Below are 19823 nucleotides of genomic sequence, written 5' to 3'. Positions count from 1 at the left end.
AAGTGATTGTGTCTTTTCAGAAAATTTGGAGTAAACCGCTCAATTCATTTGGATTCGTTTTACAATCTCTTTATGAACTATTAGAAGCGTCAAAGTGGTAGTTGCGTGGCGGGACAGGTAACTCTCCAATTTCAATAAAAATATCTTCATTTGAGTTTCGGAGATGAACGAAAGTCTTACAGGTTTGGAACGACATGAGTGTGAGTAAATGATGACAGAATTAGCATTTTTGGAGAACCTTTAATGTCATTTAAAGAGGTTTTACATTTGAGAAAATAGAAATGTACAGAAAGTATGCTGACTTAAAACCTTAAGCTGTATTTATGTAGCATAAAATCTGACATTGTTTCCAATCTTCTCATTTAACACCAGTATGAAAGCAAATCCAGCTCAAGCACGTGCCTGCCTTTCAGCCGAACACCCACAGCTCTAGAAGCCAAAGAGCCATTGAACGTCCAGCTGGGATCTGATGTGGAAAGTCAACACATGGTGAAAGGGAATTCACCTTAGTCCAAATCAAACAGGGCCGACATTGTCCTTGGCAAACTTGAACCCCCTTTTTAATTTTTTGGCATGTGTGTATTGAGGTGAATTTGCTGATTCTGGAGTCTGGATCAAACCACTTAAGTGAAAAGGTGCAAATGTGACAGAACGCAAGATTAGTTTGAGTTTAAGTAGTCGATACCTTTGCTTCTGTTTAACCTCCTAGCCGTCACATACATGTCCCTGTTTATAGCCCTTTTTGAACACAACCAGTGTAGCCTGTTTCGTGAACAAATATATAAACCAATTCCTTTTGCATGCGTTAAGCAATATATACTATATAGCAAATCTCAACTGCTTGGTTATATTGTCGAAAAATATATTATCACCCAGCGATAGGCTAATTAAAAGTTTAATACCGGTATGTAGCACATCCTACTTTACAATGAATACATACAGTACAGGCTACTCACATAAAGCAATAATATATGCTACAATATATAGCAAATCAGACAAGTTTGAATAAGTCTCTGCCCTATAATTTATACTATTAGCATGATTATAAAATGTCAGCAAAATGGTCATTATAATTTAAATATACCTAAATTAATTGGGAATGAATCAAAACTCAGTATCAAAACCTAGCCCTAGATGTTTCACCAACATACTTTGTGATTGTAATTGTGTCTGAATTAAGGGTGAGAACCTACACTGGTCTCACGGTTCGGTTCGATTACGATTATCATGCCATCCATTCAGTTCAATTCGATATCACGATTCATCACAATGCATTGACGATGCACTGCATCCTCATGTATACAATTTTGTCAATAAATACAAGCAGTCAGATATATGAACTGAACCTTTAATTTTACCTGCACAAAGAAAACACGCTTCTTGAATATATCAAACATCAAACAAAACTCAAGTCTGGGCACAGAAGACAACAGGAGCATTTAGAACAAATACACAAAAGTAAATACTAAAAGCCCCTTCAGGAGGTGGTCTGGGCCGAATTATAGTCAAAACTAAAGTCTAAATGGTTGTTGAATTTTTGTTGATTTTGAAATTAGCTGATGATCAATAAAATGCAGCTCATATCTGTCGTTTTTCGGTGACGTGAACTCCATTAAATCTGCATATAGTACGGGAATTGAAGATCGGATTTATATCGGTTTTGGGGAGATACATTTATGTGCCCAAGTGTAAAAGAAATAATTTTGATAAACCAGATAGCTTTAATTTACACACAGCGCGTGTGTTCTCCAGGTCGTGCTTACCAGGTTGTTCATAAAAGCCGAAATGTGCCCAGATGTCAGCTTTTAAAGTAGTTGGAGCATTTTTATTTACTCACACTCACATCTTGCCTCCCTCTGCCATTGTATGCTACCGCGACAAAGCAGGTACGCGACAAATGATGTCAGAAAAGAATCATTATAATCGATTATGATCTATTACTGAACCATTACCGAATCATCCTCGTCTGCATCGCGATGCATCGTAGAAACTTCGACACCCCTAGTCTGAATTGAAGTTGCTGAGTTGCTGGCACAACCATAGTACAATTTTATTTTGACTTGCATACTTATTTAGTGGTTGAGTGGTTCAAAAACTTCTGGCATCTCATCTGTTGGAAAAAGAAAATGAAATCAATTAAGTATGATTCTCACCCTAAATATCTCCTTTCCTCAACTATATACAGTACATATGGATATATGGATGCCTTTACTTCAGCCTGCATAGTTATGTTTACACATGCCGTGTGTATGCTTGTGTCATGCGGACACACAGCTGCCAAGAAATGGGGAGTTTTAGTCATGTAGCACATGGAAATGAGGAGTGTTGTGTGCCCATGGCTGTAATTTTGGGAGCCGGAGGTCGGTTAGTCTAGGCGTCCGTTTGGGTGAGGGGGGCACCAAGCGGTTCGGAGTCTTGCTGTGGTCACACCACACTGGAAACTCAAGGACCCTGAATCAGCCGCTCTGCTATTTAACAGTAAAATATGATCTTATCAGCATCCCGCTTCTGTGTTAATAATGGACCTTGGGAAAGCCATGCGCCAGTGTGTCGTCTTTGCGCTGCTCATTATCAAATGATCTCAGACTTGCTGTAAACTCGCAGAGATGACCACGACTTCTCAGAGAAACCAGTCAGAGAAAAGGAACAGGCAGGCGCTATTTTAACAGTTTGTTTTCTCTGGTTTCTCTAATGAGATTTACCGCAGAGCAAGAGGTTTTATTCCCAGAATGATACATCCCTCCAGCGATAAACAGAAACGTTTTCCCATCCCTTTCCAAACTGCTAAGTAAAATGCAGAACGATACGTACAATTGTTTTAAGATGGGCTCCTCATGACATCATCCACTTTTCCCAGGCCTTCCCCCCAGTATAATGATCAGCCTTCAGCCACAGCTGCTTTTAATTACACATGCAGTGATTCGCTTCAGTTCCCAGGACTGATGATTCTTATTCACTCTCTCATCCAGACAACTGTTTATCAGGACTTCAGCTTGCCTACGGAAATATGATGTTTGCTGGAAGTGCAGGGTGTGAATAAGGGGGTTTGGAACAGCATTTCAAACAAACCACAAAAGTTAGGTTACAAGTTAGTTAGAGTGCATATTTTAAGTACTGAACAGTCTCTTATGCCTTCAACGGCAACCACAGCAACGTTTTGCATTAAAATTGGTATTAAACAGTACACGGACAAAACTAGAATATTGTTTCAAATCTATGAGAAAAGCCAATCTAAGCTAAGCCATAGAGTCTTGGCTAGTGGAATGGTAAACTGGGAACTCTCAAATTCTATACGATTAAGGATTTAATGTGCATTAAACAGAGCCCCTTTTCCCACAAAGACTTTCTGTGACCCATAATTCACAGTAAAACTAGAAATATGAGTGCTGTTTGACCATGCAAAAGCTGCTAGGGTGTTGTGGGTGGTTGCTAGAATGTTACTAATTGGTTGTTAGGGTGTTCTGGGTGGTTACTTACTGCTCCAAGTCAAAAGAGCCTTAATTCTCAAGCCAAACAATTAGAGTTATCAATAATGTTCGTAGCACAAAGTGCTGGACAAATTCATTTGCTCAAGTTCCTAACTGTAGATGATGCACAATGTGCATTTTAACATTTTAAACTTTATACAGTATGTGTTATATTGAAGGGAAATTGTATATTTTAGATCATGACAACATTTAAAGATTTTTCCATTTTAAAATGATATTTTATAATGAAGGATTCATTAAAAGTACTAATATTGCATGTAGTCTCTCAACTTGCTGTATTTGCAAAATTAGAATTAGTGTAGTTTTGAATGGAGTATAGCGTGTCACATTGCTATGGAATCTGCCATATCTCATAATTAACACTTACATCAAATGAAATAGAGCGTATTTGGTGTGCTGTCCAGGGGAGGGCTCCGGGCTCTGAATGTTGGCCCGAACCCAGAGTATATGATAGAGATAGTCTAGAACTAGACTGCTTTGGATTATGGATTGTGTTGACGTCTAATAAGAGTTTATTAAATCAAAGTGAGGAGATGGGGTGGTGGAGGGATACTAAAAAACTGTCTACGAAAGGAGGTAAATCTGCAGTATATATACACCTCTTATCGTTGATTAAATTGATTAACTTAATTTGCTCCACTTGTGTTTAATTAAGTTTAATTATCTGAACGTGCTCCTCCCGAAATTTGTTAATAAAACATCACTTCGCTTAATTGCTACTTTATTTCTTGTCATTATAATGTTTTATTTCACAAAGTGACCATATCTCAGAATTGCAACTTTATTCCTTGTAATTGCCACTTTTTCTCAACCTTTGTGAATATATCTCACAACATTGTTATGGAATCCATTCTATCTCACAATTGTGACTTTACTTTGTGTGATTGTGACTATATTTCTCGTCATTATAACTTTTCATTTCACAAAGTGATCATATCTCAGAATTACAACTTTATTTCTTTTAATTGCCACTTTTTCTCACCATTGCGAGCGACTATATCTTTTTTCATTTCAATGAAATCCTTAATATCTCACACTTTATTTTGTGTGTAACTTTATTTTGTGTAGTATCTACTTTTTCCACATTATTGCAACTATCTTTAATAATAGGACTATATTTTGGGTTTCATATATACAAAAGTGAGGCTTGCTTTAGCAAAGATGTGTACAGGATACATGAAGCCTGAAAAACATGCTTTGATTCAACGTGCTCTCCTCTGACTATGCCTATGAGTCTTTCTCCAACAATATTTTCCATTCTGTCCAGCGCTCGTGCTGTGTTGTGTAAGAGGCACGCCTCTTAAATTCCCAGTGGTGAGATCAGATTTTTGGTGTAGACAGGAACCACAATATGCAGCCCTGTTATGTAAGAGAGAAGGGTCTTTTGGGTTTGTTTACATGTTCCTTTCAGCCCAGATGAGGTGCTTTTGCAGCAGAAGATGACTGAACTTCAGCAAACGTTAGAAATGAAGCATTTAATGAGCACCAGCCGACAAGGGTGAGGTTGACTACAAACATTGACACCATCAAAGGTGTCTTTTGGGTCAGAAGATGGGTTTTCTTAGACCAAAGTATACTTTCCTTGTCTATGTTTCGCTCTGGCTTGCTGACAGTGTGCGTGGTGTAACTTTCTGCATGCAGCTTGATTTCTGTGTCCACAGCAACTTGCATGTGTGAGTTATTTGAGTGCTCAAAAACAAAGGTACACTAGGCAGTGTGCACTCGCCAAATGTGTCCATCTATGCTCATGGTCAATGGAGTGTACTTTTAAAGGCTTTTACACTCAAAAACGAAACATGGAAAATGAAGTATACTCAAGCAAGTACAATGGATGTTCTCAGGTACGAAGAATATTCCAAACCACTTTTTTAAGATGCAAAACAGCAAGTGTGAGTTGTGTAATGCTTTTTGGACCCAAACTGCCTAACCGGAAGTGACATGGGTGGGTGGACTGAGTTCTCTATGACATTTGAAAAGAAAAGGCCCTTTCTGATTGGGCAGTGACCCACTGGCAGGAAATGGCTCAAGAACAGTGTATGGCCAAAGGAAATTACTCTTTTCTTTCTCAGTATGAGAGAGAAATACTTGGCAGGCAGGACTTTTACCAGTAAAGTGAATGAGCAGTTCAATTTCGTACCTTGGTGAAATCTGTCTTTGGTGTTGAGCAATGCCATGCTTTTTTTGCAAAGTGCTTTTTTATTTGTTATGACCAATCACGCTACAGCATAAACATTTGTGTATTTCCAAAGGAAGTGTAAGGACAACTTGACTCACCTGTCAGCTATAAATTGGACAACAACAGGATTTTTAACTGTGTAACTTTACAAGAAAAAAAGCATCCGAATGAAATTTTTTTTGGAAAGCACATACATATACAGGGACAAGAATTCACAGAACATCTCCGCTTTTCATGACATCAACATAACGGCAAATTATGTGAAGCACATACAAAGTTAATACAAGACTAAAATAACAATGAGCACTAGGTTCAAAACTACGGAACTGGTGAAGGAAAAAAAAGAGATTTGAGGAAAAATTATTTTGCAGATGGTGGTGAAAATAAATATGAGATGGGAGGAAAAATGATAAGTCAATACTTTTGTGTTCTCTCGCAAAATGTTTGCATTCCTCTGAGAAACTTTGCATTCGCTCACAAAATGTTTCGCGTTCCCCCGAGAAAGCTTTTTTGCAAGGGAACGCAAAGTTTCTCAGGGGAACTCAAAACATATGCGAGAGAACGCAAAATCATTGACTTATCATTTTTCCTCCTATCTCATATTTCTTTTCACCATGTCCCCTTAGGGGTGCCGTACAAAACAATTATGGGAGAATCACATTTTGAATAGTGTATTTGGAAATGAGTCAAGATTAGTTTGTCATTTTTTTATATTTGACTTTTATAAACGTGCACCAATACAAAGACATAAATTATGTACTCACAAAATCAGAGCCCTCTTTGAAATGTGATCACAAGGAGACACATTTGAGACACAAATGACGATGTGTCTCACCTGATCATTTGTGATCAGATCACCTGAGAGGAATGTTGATAAGGACTTAAGGCCTTTGGCAAATCAATTTTTTACTTAACTGTATACTATACATTACTACTAACTATGTTTATTCCCTTAAAAATATCAGTTTGTCATTTTTAACACCAGTATTGAAGTCTAGGCAAACAGATACAATCTGGAATTTATTGAAGAAAGATGCAGTTGGAGCTGTATTGATTTTGTGTACAGCTTCACTGTAGTGCTTAGGAGTTGTGTGTTTAAGGTATAGGATTGCTGTGTTTACTCGGGCTTAGCTGTAACCGCAGCATCCTGCCCATTAGTGGGCAGCAACTGTGTGTTTGTGTGGTTTGCTGGTGGGAGTCAGGTGCTAAAACATGGCAGTGGCCAAATGTTAGTCCTTCAGAGAAAAGCATACAGACCCAATGAATACAGCATATAAATACATATAAAAACATTAGAATACTCCGTCCGAAAACTGCAGAACGAACCAGTTGTCTATACTGCTAACTTTGCCATTTTTTATGTATGTATCTTTTGAGACTCGGAAAACAGAACGCTGTGTGGTCAGAAGTCTCTGAGCACCCTTTCGTGCATTTCAAATCTTACAAGCATAAAAAACTGCACTTGAACTTTATATATTTTTTTATTATACAAAGTACATTTGGTATACTGCAAGTGAGTAGACTTTCATAAAATGAACTTAAAAATTAAGTCAAATTAAGTTTTAATTTAAAGTACATTATAAATCATTATATTTTAATAATCTTTTGTTGTGCTTGTGTCAGGCCTACATTTATTTTTGATAGTGTTTTAACCAGAGGCGGACAGTAGTGAAGTATTTTTACTTTCTACTCAAGAACATTTTTCAAGGATATGTACTTTATTTCTTTGGAAAACTTTTACTTCACTACATTCCAAAGCATAATGTTGTACTTTTTTACTTCACTACGTTTCATAAATACTTTTTTTTTTTTTTATGTTTACCTTTAATACATAATTACATTACAAATGTAGTACTTTCTTACTTGTACTCAAGTAAAACTTTGAATTACTTTTACTTGAGTAAAAGTAAGAAAGTACTACATTTTAATGTCATTCAATTAAGTATTAAATGATATTCATCAATATAAAATGTAGTGCAGTAAAAAGTACAATATTATGTATTGGAAGTAAAATGTTTCCAAAGAAGAACACTGATAAAGTACATATACTTGAAACATTTTCTTGAGTAGAAAGTAAAAATACTTCACTACTTTCCTCCTCTGGTTTTACCATAACATAGTTATTTAATATTTTATTTAAAGTTATTATTTTAAATGTACTTAATTTCTGTTAAAATGTACTAATAACTTCTTCATTACAAATGTGTAATTATAAACAGTATTTAAATACATGCCACACAAGTTTCAATTGAACTGACATAAAAGTATATTTTAGTTTACCATAAATGCTTGTTGTCAGTACAGTTGGCAGTACCATATTTAAAGACAATAAAATAATTATGAAATTACCTATTACAGTCATACTAAAGCAAAAGCTCTCTAAAGTTCAATAATTGAATTTAATATACATTTAAACTATAATACATTTTCATTTAATTGCAATTAGCATGCAATTAAGTGTAAGAAAATATTACATTAAATACACATTTAAGTATTATTTTAATGTATGTTATTTCTGTAGAAAGTACTTTTTTTTAAGTATGCTAAAGTGTACTTTGTCACAAGGGGGAATATCCCATATTTGACTTGCATAGAATGCAGCATTACTCTAAAACCTGTTCAGTACTGTCATGACATCATTATCCCGTGGTTTCCACAACCAAAAGCATCTCCTGGAATTAGGAGCTGACTAAACATTGGTGCCAGGGAGCGATACAATTTGGTGCCGTTTGGACTGACTTGCTTCAAAAGAACTCGGAGGATAAAGCAAGTCATGCAAATCAGAAAAGATAAAGCAAAACCAAGACAAACTCCTAATAGACATTTAGGTTGGTTTGTTTTAAGGGATGAATGCTCATTGCAAAGCAGAAGAACTGTGGAAGCAGATGGAAGAACACTCCCAGTCCTGCGCTGAACCCATGTAAGCCTCTGCCTTTCTGCCTACAAGCGGGCTATAAGAGTCTGTGTCTCAGGAAGAGGGAGTAAACAGTTCCAGCTACGCTTCCTGTGTCCTAGACCATTCCCTGCAGACTGGTCATATCCAATCATCCCTTCATTTTCCCATGAGAAATGGCCCAGTGCACACAGACCTTGCCCTCTGTCCATATCTACCCCCTTTCAGCAAGGTCTTCCTGTGAGCAATACCTCACAGTGGCCTGCAGTGCTTTCCTTCCGCTCTGGATTGTTCTGTGACGCACACAACTGCTTTCCTGTCAGGAAAAGGCATGCAACACACCTTCCACCACTTATTCCTTTCTATTTCATGTCAATTGTAGCCTCTAAAGTATATATATTTTTTAATTAATCAAATAAATGTTGTGGCATTTAGTCCTTGTCTGTTAGCTTTGAGAACATTTATATGCTAGAGGACACTTACAAATAGACATACATTTTTTCACTTTTATGCAGTCTCTTCCTTTCCCTTCCAGGAAATCAGAGCAAAAATAGTGATGACGTTTGCACTCATGAGCGCATGAGGGTTTTTTTTTCCAAGTTTTTTTTGTCCAATCAGTTGCTCTCTAGAATTAGAATGTCCCTCCACCTAATGCCACCTGCTGTGACTAGCAATAGCAAGGTTCATGTGATATAAACTAAATACACGCAATACATCCATAAAGTACAATAGCAGACACTGAACATGGGAAACACAAGGGCTGAATCCGAAATCGCCCCTTAATTCCTCATTCACTATTCCCTACGTTATTCCAATAATACATGTAATCCCTCCTGTTCAAACCACCCGCTACATGCGGGACTCGAACCCGGGTCTGCCGGCATGTGAGTCGGACGCTCTAACAAGGAGGTTAAAGGCTGCAACCCCTAGCGTCAGTCGCTAGAGCGTCTCTTGAGATCAGAGGAGTGAGGTTTACTCGCACAGCAACTACTAGCTGGCCTCCGTTACACTCACCCCCCTAAACCTCACTCCCATCCGGGTCACGGCACCAATGTAACCCCTCCTGTTCGAACCACCCACTCCAAGCGGGACTCAAACCCGGGTCTGCCGGCATGAGAATCGGACGCTCTAACAAGGCTAAAGGCTGCAACCCCCAGCGTCAGTCGCTAGAGCGTCTCTTGAGATCAGAGCATTGAGGTTTAATCGCACAGCAACTACTAGCTGGCCTCCGTTACACTCACCCCCCTAAACCTCACTCCCATCCGGGTCACGGCACCAATATAACCCCTTCTGTTCGAACCACCCACTCCAAGCGGGACTCGAACCCGGGTCTGCCGGCATGAGAGTGGGACGCTTTAACAAGGAGGCTAAAGGCTGCAACCCCTAGCGTCAGTCGCTAGAGCGTCTCTTGAGATCAGAGGAATGAGGTTTACTCGCACAGCAACTACTAGTAGGTCTCCGTTACATACAGTTCACTTGAAGGAGTGAATGAAAACGAGTGCGTGAAGTCAGACAGCCGCTGTGTGTACATCGGCTGTACACTTGTTATTGTGGGGCAATGTGGGATTGAATGAGTGCACTCAATGACGTCCACTATGGTTTCGGACACCACTACAAATGGCTGTACCCTCAAATACTGCCCTATATAGGGTGTAGGGGGCGATTTCGGATTCAGCCAAGGACTACAAGGATACAGACAGGGATGAAGGGTAAACAAGCATAGCAAACACTTGGGTAACAATCAATGAAACTAATCAACAAAGAAAACTACAAACCGACTACAAGCTAAACAGGAAACAGGAACAAAACAGAAACACAAAACAAGTCCCGAGCAGGGGTTGTGACACATGATGGCGAGCTTTGCAAGGGCAAGCTCCATTCACATTGTGTTCTTAAAATGTAAATTATTTAGTGAACGTTTAACTTCAAAGCTAAAAAAGATTTACCAGCATCACATCTCATCATCAGTTATTATTATTGACAACAGCAGCCAAAGCAAATTGAAAAGATGTCCTATATTGCCTAGTGTTGAATTATGCTATGATTTCCCTTAATTGTGAAAAAGAACTACACTTTAGTATAGGCCTACTTTAGATATAAAAATAGTACTTACATAAATTATATACTTTAAAATAATTTATTTAAGTGTAAAATTAATGTAATGTTTTCGGACACTTAATTGTATGTTATTTACAATTAAATGAACATGTAGTATTCTTTAAATGTATATTAAATGTAATTAGTTTAGCTTTAAGCTTTTTATACCCATTTAAATAGGAAATGTTTAAGTATATGTAAATTCATAATTACGTCTGTTGTCTTTGAAATATGATTAAAGTGTACTGCCGAATGTACAAACTGAGTATTTATATTAACTAAAATCTAATTTAATGTCATTTATATTGAAACTTGTATGTAATGTATTTAATTTTGAATGACACGCTACAATTAAAATTGTAAAGTACTTTACATGTACTTTAGTATATTAGTCAACACATCAACCTAAGTGTACTTCTTTAAAGCATGCCAAAAGTTTATTAGAATTTAATGATTTAAAATATACTTTAAAGTAAAACGTAATATTAAACTGCACTTTTTAAAAAAGTGTACAAAAGTGTGTATAAAGAACAAAAAAATGTTTGCATTAATATTATATTATCTGCAGTTTTTTTAATATACCTCTTTAAAGTACAAAATTTGAAGTACACTACAAGTGCACTTTCAGTACAATTAAGCGCACTTCTTTTTCACAAGGGTTACTCTGCTATGAGCCTATGAGCCCCTATGTTCCAGAAAATCATCTTGGAATCACACAAAGTGTGTGTGTGTGTGCAGTGGCAACTCCACATTTCCTGTCTGTTTCTTTGATCCAACCCATTACTTTTATCAAGCGATCACACCCTAACACCTGGAACCAACAATGGTCTCTCTCTCTCCCCCGTCTCCTTGGTGCTCTGTGTTGTCTTTGGTGTGGTAGTTTGTCTTAAACGTGGTGTGCTGGTAGTTATGGCATGCTGGGTCAAACAAGAGGCCCAGTCATGATGGTCTTCCAGGCAGCCAGCTGCCTCTTCCACCCAAAACCACCCCTCCCAAAACCGCTTAGAGTTGTCCTTTATAAAAATACATACTTCTATAATGGCTTCATTCTTAGAGCCAGGCAGACATAATCACTGTTTGCTGGGTGTAATGTGTCTGTAGATGTGCATGTGTTTTATATCAGCCTGCAGAACTGTTGCTTGTTGGTTCGGAGAAGCAAGACTGCATTCGCTGTGTGTATTATGCGTATGTGCACCTGGTAGCATTTAAAATGAAAACAATAAATCAATAAAACTCTCCCGCTTTAACTTAACTGAATTAAATGTGAGTGGACCTTGCCAGTGCAAAACTGTGGGGTGTTCTGGGTGTTTGCTTGTTGGCAAATTCAGAGAGCCCACCCCAAGTCGCTATGATATTCTAGATATGGCTTGTGTCCCTCTTTCAATGTAGGTCTAAGGGATTTTTTTCACCTGTTTTATTGTACAAAAAATAGTAAACTGGATCACTAAGTTGGAAAAATTTATATAAAAAAGGTCAGATGATTTGAGGTGTCATTAATGTCCATAGGACATTTTTCGTACACTAATCAAAAAAGTATCATAAAAGTAGTCTTGGGAAAATATTCCAAGTCAAACAACAGCATAACTACGAATAATAAGTGGCAGACATATGTCTGACTTTTAATTCACAAAGGTCTGTGACGCTCCATATCAAGAGCAGATGGAAAATACCTATACATAACAAAACGCATCCTTCAACAAGTGCCTTTGACTTATCACATAGCTGCTCTTGGCTCAGCCTGTTGAATTCTAGTAAAGTTTGGCACTGCACACTGTCTTGTGCTTCTTTTTGGAATGAGTGAATTGCGCGGGTCGAGGGTGACTGATCTCACTCCTTGGGGCAGCAGATGGCCAGTGAGATGCACAAAGAAGCTCACAATGTGAGCGACTGCCATTCAGATCATCTTTTCTGAATGGGACAGGACACATATCCCACAATACCCTGGTTCAGCCCTCTGCAGCCCGGCGTCTGGAACCGACAAAGCACATTGGCTGCTTCTGTGTTCCGTGTCTTAAAAAGCCTCAGTGTTCGAAGCATAACATCACACCGCCTGCTGGTACTTATCATAATGAAGCAGCCGTCCGCCTCCCTGCTGCATCTCCAGCACACTGTTCCTTGCTTAATTGAAGCTTGGTTGTGTGAAAGAAGATGGTGCTAGTGGCATTCAGTGCTCACTCCAGGGTTAGAGGTCATGGTTAGGGGTGTGTGTTTATAATCCTCCCCAACCCCCCATATCCATATCCTCTCAAGCTGCTCTGGCACTCCAAAGTTTCTTCTCACCCCTAACCCCTCAATAACGTTCACAGGATATGAAAATTCCCAAGAAGCCCGGCGCACTTCATCCTGCCATTAATAAAATGCTCATTATGGATCTTTTTCAAATGTTCTTTTGGCTTAAGGACAAAACAAATGCTGCCACAAACATATTCAGTCCAAACATGTTGCTTGGAGGGATTGAGTTACTCAACCATTATGATTCAGACTAAAAAATAAAGAAAATTGTGAGGAATTTCCTAGCCTGAAAATAAACAGTGAGGTTGTATGAAGTCTGCCCTTGTAAAAGCTTGCAGCGCTACGTCATGGAATGTGGCAGCAGGACAGAAGCATGAGGTCTGTTTAGATTTGGGGTTGGGGGTTGGAGCGGGGCTTCCCACTGCAGATTGCACACATAAGAGCCGACTGTGTGTTACTGACACATGCTCCTCCCTTCCTCTGTTTCTCCACAGATGAGCGATGGAGAGAGAGGGGAACAGCTGTGGTAGAGAGACAGTGAAGGGAGGAGGATCTCAGTGAGAGTCAGATGCTGCACCAGGCAGGAGCAGAGCAAAGTCAACCGTAGAGAACTTTAGGTAAAGAGGATGACCACGGCAAAGGAATACGTTTAAAAGAAATATGAAGGAATATTTTTGTGTGCTTTGACAAGTGGCATTATAACAGGTAAAATAAACTATTACTATACAATACTCTTGTTTTAAATGTATGTGTTTGTGTGTAGGTGTGTTGATGGGTGGTTAGTTGAATAGTTGGATGGAAAGACAGATGTAGTCAGATTTGACAGATTAATAAATATATGGAGTTAGATAGGAAGATGGATGTATGGGATACTTAACTGTCATATTAATGTTCTGTTACCATTTTCCTCACAGATCAGAATGGGAAATACAGATAGTCAGTACAGCAGTTTCATCATCCCTGGTAAGGGAAAATCTAGCTCCCTGAAGCTGCACACCTCTAAAGAGGAGGTACTGTCCCCGCACTCTTGGTGGAGGAACTCTGAGAGCACGTCTGGATACAAGGCCAAAAATGGTTTTTCACCACACAAGAACAGCCAACCTTACATCTCCCGCCATTATGACTGCATTAAGGGGAGATCTAGTGACAACATTTGTACAGAGAGCCACCAAGACAACCTTTTATTCCAGGGAAATGGTTTCTTTGTAGGCTGCAGACAACAGACTGGAGGCCTCCAGGCCCCTAAGAGGAGCCCCAGTTCGGAGCTTAAAGACAGTAAGAGCAGTCCCAAAGTTCTTTTTCGTGAGGATGGAAGTCTGAGGGTAGAGTTTACCAATGCAAGGAGGGAACCGGATGTTGAGCTGTCACTGGGCAGTTGTCTAAGTGGACCCGTTGACACTACCCAAAGGGCCAGTAATGGGAGCTCTCTCAGCTCTGAGGGCTCATGGTATGACTCACCCTGGGGGAATGGGACAGATCTGTGTGACAATGTCTTTACCACCAGCCATCCTTCAGACAACAGTAGTGGATATACCACACTCTCATCTACACGTACAGTGGACCTTGGATGTTTTAGTGGTTACACTAGAGAACAGACTGAGAACCATATGGGTAGCCTCACCTGCCAAACCACAGTTCATGGCAGTCAGTACACAAGCAGTGATTCCTATAGTAATGGGTACAATACCAACCACGCTGAGGGGGACAGTGGTATTGGAGACTCTGTGCTCCTTCATTTGGAAAATAATGGATTATCTGACCTTTACACAAACCCCAACATGACTGTGCCATTCCCTACCGTGGGTATCCTAGCGGCGGATCAGCTTGAGGACACTCCTCACCTCCAAGCCTCATTGACCTCTTCCCTGGATGCAAACTCCCAAGATGAGAGCCAGGAAACCCAGCATTACACCTCACATACCCTACCATGCAGAAAAGCAGTTCCTGACGGGAATGCAAGAAAGGACTCGCTCAAAAGTCGCATCCGCCGCCTCAGCGATTGGACGGGAAGTCTGAGTAGGAAAAAGCGGAGGCTGCAGGTGAGATTTTTTTGTTTGTTTGGTGTATTGGGCATTAGCGTATGTCTGTCAACATAGCAGACCTTCCTGTTTGACTCCAAAATAATTATGCTGATGTTATCATATTAAAATTCCATCTCCTATTCACTGTTTGGGTGTTCTAGTTGAAGTTGACATTTTTCAATGCTGTAAAACTTTTTCAATGCTGTAAAACTTTTGTAAAATAATTTGCAGAGTTGTTAAGAGAAAAGTCAGAGGAAGGGTGTGAAGCTTCACAACATTGTGTCAACCTTGTATCACAAGTATGTTAAGTACATTTGTCATCATCTTCCCACTTCTTGTACCTCAGGAACCTCAAGAACCAAGTACTGTGGACTTTACAGAGGTTTTCAACTGTGGAGCTGGGGGAACACTAGAGGAATCCAGAGCATTTTGGAATCCCGTGTCCTCCCAGACAAAGTTGGAATGCTCTGGGTCCTTAACAGGCCCATTTGGGCATCAGAACCAGTGTGCGGCTCTGAACCAGGGTGCGGCTCTGAGGCAGAACATCTATGAGAACTTTATGCAGGGCCTGGAGACTGGCAGTAGCAGTGGAACTGCTGATAGACCCCAGTTCTGGGAATGTGAAGGGGAGAGCAGCAGTGGATCAATGGGCTCATTGGAGCAAATGGACTTCCTGTTTGAGAAGGAGCAAGGTGTTGTGCGGAGGGCTGGTTGGCTGGCTTTTAAGCCCCTCATTACCCTCCACAAGGACCGCAAACTGGAGCTGGTAGCAAGACGCAAATGGAGGCAGTATTGGGTCACGCTTAAAGGTAAGATGGTCTTGAAAGGAAGTGGACAGTAAATGCAGATTAACACCAATGCTGAATTTTTTTCCAGTTTAATTAAAAATGTAATCACTTAAAAATCTAGCTGTAATGGATAATGTGTCCTCTTTATTATAGGAAGCTCAATCTCAGATTGTTTTCCTGTCTCCTGTAGGCTGTACACTTTTGTTGGGTGAATCCAATGGCAAGACCTCCCCAGAGCAGGAATGCACACCACATTACGCAGTGCTTGCTGAGGACAGTATTGTGCAGGCAGTTCCTGAGCATCCCAAGAAAGAAAATGTCTTCTGCCTCAGCAATGCATATGGAGACGTCTATCTCTTTCAGGTATGCCGCCTTTATCATATAATATGTAATATATTACACAGTGCACAATTTTCACATTGTTGACTCTTGGCTGTATGTTGTCTCTTACCGTACACCTCTTGCCTATTACCTGCAGGCTGCAAACCAAACAGACCTGGAGAATTGGGTGACAGCCATCCACTCTGCCAGCGCATCACATTTAGCTAAGCGTCAGGGGAAAGAAGACACTCTACGTTTGCTGAAAAGCCAAAGCAGAGCTCTCCTGCAGAAGATCGACATGGATGGCAAAATGAAGAAGATGGCAGAGCTGCAGCTGTCCGTCATCAGCGACCAGAAGAACAGGAAGGCTATTGAGAGCCAGGTAAGGAACAAAACGGATGTGCCCATTTATGTTTATGCATGTGTGTAGTTTGTTTTAAAAGATTAAAGGCCAAAACCAAGTAGTTCAATTAGCTAAATTGGGCAATTAGGTCATTGATGTCTGTGTTTGAATAGAAACAACACCACAGTACCGTCAGTGTATCTAAGTATATGGTGCATGCATTCAAACCCTCACTCATGTCCTGCTGTGATTCACAATTGTTAAATTTACTAGATTTGTATGTTTTCTGAAGAAAATGTAAGCGGTGCTTACCCATAGAAAAGTCACCGCCAAGGTGCTATGGGTGTTGTGGGAGCATTGCTCGCTAAAATGTTCTGTGTGATTCCTAGGGCATTGATAGATGGTTGCTAGGATGTTCTTGGTTGCTGCTAGGTCATGGCTACTGTGTTCTGGGTGTTGCTAGGGCTTTTTGTGGTAAGTTTGGGTGTTCTGGGAGGTTGAGAGATTGCTTCCTGGCACAAGTCAAAAGAGCCCAAAAGCCAGGTCTCAATGATATTCTGATCCCAACATATAGTTCAGGTCTTTGTTTCAAACTAAAAATCCAGATTTTATCTTCTGCTGGGTGAGTCTAATCACTTAGAAAAGCAGTAGCACATATTTCATTTCCTCAACAAGCCACACAATTTAAAGGTGCAGTGTGAATTTTAGCAGCATCTAGCGGTGAGGTTGTGAATTGCAATCACCCACCACTCACCTCTCCCTTTTGAAGCACATGGAGAAGCTACAGGGGCTGACACAGGACAAAAATGTCATAGTCGGAGAGAGCAGAGAGCGACTAGCGCTCTGTAGAGCAGTTTGTCCGTTGAGGGCTACTGTATAAACATGACGGCTGAAAATGGCGATTTCACTGTAAGGGGACCCGCGGTGTATTTAGATATAAATTCCTCATTCTAAGGCAATAAAAACGGTACATTATGTAAGGTCTTTATACACCACTGAAAACATAATTATGTATATTATATTGCATTTCTGTCAATAGATCCTCTTTAATACTACACACTGCACCTTTAAAATACATCTAATTGTCTAAATGTCCATGGGGCACCTATCATGGTGCAAAAGCTATCTGTCTATAGCTTTCTCAATTCTATTTCAGTCACATTTCTCTTGCTCCTTCATCTCTGACCCACAGATCCTGCAATGGGAACAGAACCTGGAGAAGTTTAACCTAGAACTCTTCCGCATGCGCTGTTACCTGGCTAGCCTGCAGGGCACAGAGCTGCCCAATCCAAAAAGCCTGCTAGCCACTGCAGGACGCCCATCTAAAATGGTGCTAGGTCGTCTGGGAATTTTCTCCGTCTCATCCTTTCATGCGCTGGTGAGGATCCGTCACATGCTTTGAGGTTATTTTGTAAAATACCAAAAAAGACCTCATTAAAACAATCTACCTTTGAGACATGCCACAAAAATTAAATTAAAATGATGGAGCATTAAGATTCTGAGAAATGTTTTAAATGAGCTTGTGTTTGGGCAGATATGCACTCGTGATGAAGCCACCCTGAAGAGACGATCTCGCTCTCATCCTCGAGGTATGCGGAACAAACGAGGACTACTGTTTTCTTCACAGAAAGGATTGGATAGTCTGACCAAACGTAACTGTGAAAAGAGACAGTCCTTGTCCCAGGTAAGACTGAAGTTAGTGCAAGAAGCACACTTTCCCCACAACTACAATGATTCAACTAATTTGAAAACAGTATACAGAGAAAGTAAATCTAAAGTGGAGTATGCTTTTGTAATGTTGTGTTTCCTTTAATATTGTATAACACTGAACAATACTATTATGTAGTAGTAGTAGTAGTATAACAAATGGTGCACGGGCAATTTATTTTATTTTTGAATAAACAATTGCTTTCAAAATAGGAGTATAGATTTCTTTTTGATAAATATTAAGAAGAAAGTGTGTTTCTGCTTCTCTTTACAAGTCTTTAGCCAGATTGTAAAATGAAATGTAGGGTATTTACTTGGGAGTGTGACCACAATAAAAAAAGAATCATGAAAATTTTTGACCAGAAAGTTTGGGAACCCTGTATTTTGAGACCTGCCAAACCTTATCAATTAAGGATATAACTTTCCCTTGATTTGTGTTAATCCTAATTGAAATTAATCAATATGTACAAAAGAAGTGGGAGTTTTGGATTAGGCGTCTTACTCTGAGGTTCACCGGCCTGTGTTAATGACTGCAGCACTGAATACTCGTTTAAGACATAGGCCTGTTTTACTCATTTAGTCTCACAGTAGCATGTTAATGCTGTCCACAGGTGTCAGGGTGGGAAACACTGTCACACTCGCTGGAATAAAACAAACAACCACTCATCAAAGCTTTCTCTGGTAGTCAAATGGCAGAAAAACACACAGCGGCCCTGTTCCTTTCTCCCGTCAAAGTGTTTGGGGGCTGTTTTGGAAATACTGTTTCTGGATCAGTTCTCGTAAATAAGCCCAGATCAGCATTCCTTCTCTGAAGGGCTTTTGTTAACACAGAGCATGAGCTCTAAATCCACATGTAAGATTATGTAGTCTGCCTCACGTGAGATTGGAGCCAATCGCTCAGCGGTTCCAGTCTCATAATGATCCATCCTTAAATGGGCCAAATCTGGTCAAAACAGCCCCTAATAGTGCATGATTCTAAAGACGGGAATTACCACAAGCTGCATGAGGTTAATTACTGCAAGCTGGGAGCAGTCTGAGAGGAGAGACAGCTTGCGATTTGAGAGCACAAGGCTTCCACCGCACAGATGTAGTGTCTGATGCTGGATAATTCAGCAGGGTTACAGGGGGCAGTGTGATTGTTTCCAGAGGGGTGAGATGCTTTAGTCAGATTCAAGTCAGAGTTGTTGTCTCCCAGATAAATGGCTCAGTTGTGGTATTGCTACTGTTCCGTGGATGTCCACCTCTTGTAGACTTTCTATAACTTTTTGAAGTACAGTATTAAAATCATTACATTGAGTTATGCCTATCAAGATTTGTACATTAGCAATATTTCAATATCTTGCAGTCTTAATGGCAACTTAAGGTGCGGTCACAATCCAGTCATTTTAATAGGAACCTGCTCAATCGAGAGTTTCACATGAGGGTAAAAAGTTCCCCACACAGATTTTGACCAACAGAAACCAACGTGTGATGAAAAAAAAATTTTTTTTACATGTAAATCTGAGTTTTTGTTGACTATATTTTTGTTGGTTGCTTGGTTTCTGTGATGCTGATGTAATGGAGGCCAGTGAGGCCAGCTGAAATCCCAGTCCTAAATTCTGTTCATCATTGTAATACAGTTCTTTGTTCAGGGAAGAAGGAGGCGGGAACCGGCGAACATTCAAGAAGACTTTAATAATAAAACAAACAAACTGAAAGTAAAAGCGGCAGCCCCTCAAGGACGACTGCCGCGCACACACATAACAAAATGTAAACAA

At 39.8% G+C, this 19823-nt stretch overlaps 1 protein-coding gene across 3 annotated transcripts in view; it reads left to right on the top strand.

The window, feature by feature from the left end:
• tiam2b (TIAM Rac1 associated GEF 2b) overlaps positions 1-19823 on the top strand; it is a 51108-nt gene that overhangs the window by 8577 nt on the left and 22708 nt on the right. The window contains exons 2-8 of one of the 3 annotated variants that reach the window (XM_079831568.1): positions 13381-13591; positions 13801-14925; positions 15254-15716; positions 15886-16058; positions 16174-16398; positions 17552-17737; positions 17894-18043. In XM_079831568.1, coding sequence (XP_079687694.1) covers positions 13807-14925; positions 15254-15716; positions 15886-16058; positions 16174-16398; positions 17552-17737; positions 17894-18043 — 2316 coding nt within the window. In that variant the 5' untranslated portion in view covers positions 13381-13591; positions 13801-13806. Of the gene's footprint in view, positions 1-13380; positions 13592-13800; positions 14926-15253; positions 15717-15885; positions 16059-16173; positions 16399-17551; positions 17738-17893; positions 18044-19823 lie in introns of those variants that run through there. The other 2 variants (XM_079831570.1, XM_079831569.1) reach the window with 2 other exon arrangements.

This window comes from Gobio gobio, assembly GCF_949357685.1.
Source record: "Gobio gobio genome assembly, chromosome: 12".
In the NCBI taxonomy this organism is placed as follows: domain Eukaryota; kingdom Metazoa; phylum Chordata; class Actinopteri; order Cypriniformes; family Gobionidae; genus Gobio; species Gobio gobio.
The sequence above is the reverse complement of the archived record's forward strand: the minus strand, read 5'-3'. Positions and strand labels throughout refer to the sequence as shown.